The sequence below is a fragment of the Labrus bergylta genome, chromosome 15, assembly GCF_963930695.1.
Source record: "Labrus bergylta chromosome 15, fLabBer1.1, whole genome shotgun sequence".
NCBI lineage: Eukaryota > Metazoa > Chordata > Actinopteri > Labriformes > Labridae > Labrus > Labrus bergylta.
This window is the reverse complement of record NC_089209.1, coordinates 16,608,549-16,614,726: the sequence shown is the minus strand read 5'-3', so window position 1 is coordinate 16,614,726 and position 6,178 is coordinate 16,608,549. Positions and strand designations below refer to the sequence as shown.

At 37.2% G+C, this 6,178-nt stretch overlaps 1 protein-coding gene across 2 annotated transcripts; it reads right to left on the bottom strand.

Moving 5' to 3' along the window:
• On the bottom strand, nucleotides 1-4,885 carry tmem244 (transmembrane protein 244). Of its 2 annotated transcripts, none has more exons than XM_065964172.1 (6): nucleotides 4,737-4,885; nucleotides 2,227-2,312; nucleotides 2,039-2,115; nucleotides 1,368-1,493; nucleotides 1,042-1,086; nucleotides 1-808 (listed from the first exon to the last, which is right to left on the bottom strand). In XM_065964172.1, the coding sequence occupies exons 1-6, from the start codon at nucleotides 4,827-4,829 to the stop codon at nucleotides 711-713; spliced, it is 525 nt and encodes a 174-aa protein (XP_065820244.1). In that variant the 5' UTR covers nucleotides 4,830-4,885; the 3' UTR covers nucleotides 1-710. The 2 variants fall into 2 exon arrangements, with proteins under 2 accessions (XP_065820244.1, XP_065820243.1); XM_065964171.1 differs by having other exon boundaries at nucleotides 4,719-4,870.
• Nucleotides 4,886-6,178: the final 1,293 nt, after the last annotated feature.

Sequence of the window (6,178 nt, the reverse complement as noted above, 5' to 3'; positions counted from 1 at the left end):
TAATTTTGCTTAAAGTATTTAATGTAGATATAATTTTAACTAATATATATAACAGGTATTCAAATCACCATGGATTTGTCAAGTTTCTTCGTTGCATCTAAACATGAAACCTGAAGAATCTATCTATCTATTCAGGTAAAGCTCCAAAAGGATAAAGATTTGGAAGAACATTTTTGTCACAACACAGCACATATTTTTATTTTTGTCTCAATAAGTTATTTCTATTTATCAAACTACACTGTACACTAAGCACATTAAATTTCAAGCTAACACTGAAACTAAAAACATTCAACTCAACTTAAATATAAACACCATAGTTGTCTTTTTACTTGGTCATATTAAGCAGCTGTGCATACAGTCTTACAGAGAGCTACAGGTGTCATCTGTTGTAGTATTATCTTTGGCTTACAGCGTGAAGTTTGTAAAGAAACAATACAAAATGATATTAAAACTGTACAGATTTATAAAACATTGGAGTTATACAGACAGATTTGGGTCATTTGTACAAGGAGAGACCTGACTATGGGCTGATTAATAGAGTTATCTAGCAGAGAAACTGTTTTTATAGAAAATATACACTTTACAGATAGAATGAAGTTGCTCATGCTAATAGTTATGATGAACCTAGCTGTGCAGTCTTTGAAAGTGAATCCAGCGGGTTTTATGAGATTAACAGTTAAGCCATTTAAAAGCTTTCCTCGTTGTGTTTGTTAGAAGTTCTGTAGTTCAGTAGGATAAACAAAGTTGCTTCTGAAGAGTTTGTAGGCCAGGAGCTGTCCTCCGAATATCATCATCACCAGGCCTGAAGCTGCAGAGAGACAGAGCCAACAAATATGAACAAAAGAGATCAATCAAAAGGTTTGAACACAAGGGAGGAATGAAGAAAGTGAGTTATAGTGAGGCCTCAAGGGAAAAAGGAATGTCTTGCCTTGGAAAGAAAAGGAGACAAGGAGGAATAGAGTGACGTTGTCATGTTAAGAAAGTGCAACTCCAAACACGAGAGATTGAGAGAAAGTTGAACACAAAGAAAGTAAATCTTACCCAGAGCAATCCACCACTGTTCAGCTGAAGGGAAATCTGACATCACTGCAAAAGGACAGAAAACCCACCAGAACAAATGTACAAGTTAGAAGACAAAAAGGAGCCTGTTAAGGACGTTTTTTTCTTAGCTTGGGTCAATTTAGCAGCCAGAAATGAATGCTGGTCCTCTTCATTCTAAAGCAATTAAGTCTGTGTAAGTGTGCCTAAACAAATCTTTGAACTGAAGGCACTATCCAGTTATGTAACTAGGCCTCCAAATCCAATCAGCGCGTCTGCTCTATCAATCTACTTTGTATCTATGTGTGTTTGTGTGTGTGTGTGTTTACCTGCTACAGTCATGGCGACATGCAGCAGTGTGACAGTTATGGCGTAATCCCAAACCCACTCCTCTACGATCCAGGCGAATACCAGCCCTCCCAAAACATAGGTGATTTCTGTAGAGATTACACCAACTGGAGGGAGGGACACAGAACATTTAACATGTGAAATCTGCAACCATTTGTTTCTTCCTTTTTTTCTTGAGGGCCTGAGTACATTCACACTCATTGGTATCACATCTAATTGTTCTGTATTGCAGAAAGAAAGAGAGATTGGACACAAAAAAGGAGATTATAGTTTTCTTTACTTATTGGTTATGTTTATGTTAAACTGACTTAAATGTTTTTATTAATCTCACTTGAAAAATATATTTTTTTAGAGGCCAACATGTTATTTTCATTGTCTTTTCCTTCCTTTAAATATTTCAGTTACTACAGATTTATTTATACCAGTGCCTCATTTTAAATAAACTGGGCATGTTTTGTGTAAATCTACCGGAATACAGTTTATAACTATCAAATTAGTGGAGTGATGAAAAAACTAAAAACATTCAGAGCTGCAAAGTAGAATGCATGAAAAGTAGCATAAAACCTAAAATTGAATACAAAAAAATATCTACATTGAAATCCTACTTCAAAACTTGGATTACAGGTACTTGTTAAATTCCACTATTACTCACCTAGGTATTTGGGGTTCTGCCATGACGGTTGTGCTGTGTAGTCGAATGGCGTCAACAAGCTGTTGATCTCATGAACCCTAGAGAGAAGCGAGAGGATGATATAGGTGTGCAAAGAAAATGACAGCAAAAGCAAAACATTGTAAGGAAAATCTGACTTCACAATATGTAACTCCTGAAGGTGTGTGTACCTGAGCAGTCCGATGCAGAGACTGACCGCGATGTAGTAGAGAGAGTAGAAGCACACCATACACATCAACAGATTCTGCAGGACAACCTGAGGAGGACAGAAGGAGGAGAAAGAGTCTGATCTGCTCTTGTAGTTTCAACTGAATAAAATACTAGTGTGTATGCAGAACCTTTCTTAAAGCATTTTAACATAGTCATTTCATTTTTCTTCCTTTATAAGACTGCTGGGGAAAAGCTTAAATTACAACAAAAAGCCAATTTTAAGCAACAAAATCAATTAAGTATATGGGAGCCATAATCAATGAGTGCATGCAATTCTATATTTGCATCCTCTTCAAAGTATTCCATCGACACACTGCGGGCGCAAAGAACCAGGCAAGACTATAAATACCAAGAGAAACATAAACCTTTCAATATGACAAGGAAACACTAAGTGTGGAGATATTTACTGGAAAGCATCATCATTATTTAATGCCTTGTGTGCCTCCCAAAGCAGCAGAAAATCTCCGCTCCCCTTCTCCGCTTTCTCCTTCATGATCCAGAAAATAAGTGCTTGTGATGACATCGGACAGCAGCAGACAGATTATTGCTAAAGTCTCTATTCATAGATGATTAACTGCAGCACATTCAGAAAAATGGGTTACAAGACACACCTCTGACGAGAAATAAAAAGGTCCTTTTTTTACAGCTGACATTGAGACTTGTCAAACACAGGTGAAACTAATTACACTAATATAAGGCTGCGGCCCAGTGAGGTGCGCCGCTTCCAGAGCCTTGCATGATGGCTAACTGTACACCTTATTGAAATGGCGTTATCTTTAATAAAAGCTACACCTGTACTGTACCTGATGTGACAATCCAAACATCTGCTATACAGACCACAGATAAGATATAATACCATGTTACTGCACAGTTCGGTCAAAGTAATATTTATTGGTCTGAGTGTTTTTCTGATACAGAGGGAACTACAACTTACTAACAATTATCTTAAGGATAAACCTATGTCTGTTTTAATTTTTGTGATTGCTCTTTGAGTCCAAAATAAAGAATATTGAATTCATTGCACTATAAAATCGAGAAAAGTGGCTTATCCTCAAACTGTAAGAGCTGGAACCACAGACACCTTGGCATTTTTTAGCCAAGCGAGCAAGCTGGCTAGCATCGTTAACATTATTTAATCATGTTGATCCCGATTCAGCAGTTTGCCAAAATGTTTTGTGCAGACACATACCTGCAAATACTTTCACTTATGAATAATAATGCCAAACTGATAACCCTCCATGAGCTTTAAATGTTGTTTTTAGAACTTATTGAGGACTGTTAGCATGCTAATATACCAGATTAACAACATGAACATGGTAAAGTTTTTGGTGCCTTACATTACCAAGTATTTTGTTTAAGTTAAGTCTAAGCACCAACATAGATTAGTTTATGTAAAGTTAGGTAAGAAAAACATATGTGGACTTGTGTTGAGCATGAGAACGTTCTCCAAGTCTACTGCGTTAAAAGCTTCCAGTTGAGGCCTTAATGCAACATTGAGGTTAGAAGTATGACAGAACTCTTTTTAGGGAACAAAACTGTGTGGACACACCAGATATCAAAAGTGCTGTCATTATTAAAATAATGTTAGCATGCTACATTAGCCTTAAGCTGCCCCCTAATGTAAGCATGCTAATATTCTCAAGTTAACTGCAGCTTAATGCTGCACATTTTAATTAGCCTACATTTGCCTTACAGAGCAGCTAGCATTGTCTTATTGCTTGACAAATGATTTAAACAAGTAATTAACTACAATAAGTCTCTAACATATTTAGAGGGTTGCATGACTTTGTCATTAGTGGAGATTTAGTTGATGACGTGACAGCGCAATAACTGCCCTAGTTTAACCTCCTGTTCTTCTTTAGGCTATCTCTTCCACCTTATTCTCTCCACAGCATCAGATAAAAGTGACATTTAAAAGTAGGGAAAATTCAGGTCTATGCTCTGAGTGTACACATTTAAAGGATAATTGTAAAAAGCCCAATTTAGTCATGGGCCAGATGTATTTTACTGTAACCTCCCACGTGTATTTTATTGTTGTTCACACAGAAATGAGGACAAAGGTGTGTCTGAGGGTAGGGAAGTGGCTGGCTGAGCTTTTGCTAATACTCTCAGAAACAGCTAAACGCCTTGTCTAGCTGCTGGTTTGTTTGTCTGTCACATTCAGACAAGACTGCACTGTAAAAAAATAAAACTGCTCCAGAAATCAGATTAGAGACTTCAAATGAATCCCTTCAGTCTGCAAAGCTTTAATTACAGAGAAGATGCTTGATATTTTATTGAGACATTAAACACCTCAAAAACTATTAAGTCAGACAACAATTGTGACTGTAACGAGGATGCTTTAATCTAAATGACAAAACAAATAGTCAGAAAAGCTCTCTTGACATACTGTACACATTAGACCTAGCTCTCTTTCAGACAGCCCTTAGCTTTCTATTCGAGAACAACATACATCACACAGCTTCCTTACCCAGGTGTCACTGGGTGTAGCCTTGAGGGAAAGGGGTCCATGGCGTTTTATGAGTGTGAATCCACAACAACGACAGCAGTAGTCCAACAACATGAATGGCCGCTGGTCTAAATGTGAGAATGTAGGCTACATGTGAGTGTTTGTGTGTGAGAGACAGCATGTTAGGGAGGGAAGAGGGAGGGAGGGACGGGTGGGATTAGAGAGAAATTAGATTACTACTAAGAAGTCTGAGTAAATCCTAAAAGGGCTATAGGTTAATGTAGTAAGAACATACCGTAGTAAATATAGGTAACTAATGCAAAATTACTGGAAGGACTCTTTGATATTTGGACTTTAAGTTGAGGCACAATGTTTATTTTTTAATACTTCAAGTTATCTCTTCTTCCTTTCTCTTGTGCTGATTAGTCTAAAAAACACAACTGTCTTAATTCTGTATTGTTGTTCCTTTTCCTTTTCCCTCTTTTTTTTTACCAGTTAGCTTCCCCTATAATCTTTTTACCAATATCTATGTTCTTTATCCTTCTTTCCATTTTCCCATTTAACCTATTTTGTTTTCTCTCATCCCCTCTTCACATTCTGCATTTCTCCTCTCCCTTTCATGTTTTATTGTTGCTTCTCCTCACTCGAATGACATTTTTCAATATTTGCTGGCTTCGACTTCTGGATCAAGGATTTTCCTTCTTTTCTTCGTCTTTTGTGAGGGAGAACATCACATCTTTAGGCTTCAGCCTGCAAGTGTGACAAAAATATGCAGTTTGGAAAAGTCTCCAGGCACTTACAGGGATCTGATTTGATTTATCACTATTTTCACATTATCTTATAGACAAAATAATCACATAATAATAAGTAATAAAAACCGTTACAGTGAAATTAGCAAACTGCGTTCCTGATTCTAACACACACAAAAAACAATAAATAAACACAATGTTAGTCTCAGTTTTAATTGTATTGCTTGTGAATCTAGATCATATGGTCTGTTAAAAAATATCCCACTTATGATACCTGACTCATCCTGGAAATAAATATTTAACAAGAGACATCTTGTCTGGATTCTTATGACATGAACACTAGGTGGCAGCAGAGCCTCAAACGCACAAAGCACTCAATCCACCGATGAAGAACCAGTACAGAAAGAAGAGATAAGAGCCACATGCAGAGGACTGAAAGCAGTAGATAAGATGCTTCTTGATGCAACATGTCTATTTATAGATTTGTGTAAGGCCTAATTGTGTCATGGATCTTTTTTTCCTGTTTTTCCACCCTGACATTGTATCTATTCATGTAGAGGCAGATCAAAAATAGAAATGTTACGACTGAAGTTGGGGCGAATGCAGGAATGACGACAGTTCAACTTTCCCCTCCTCCCTCCAGATTGATATCTGAAGATAATGTTCCAACCACCATGTTCCAAAACCATCAACGTCACAGCCTGCGTATGTCCG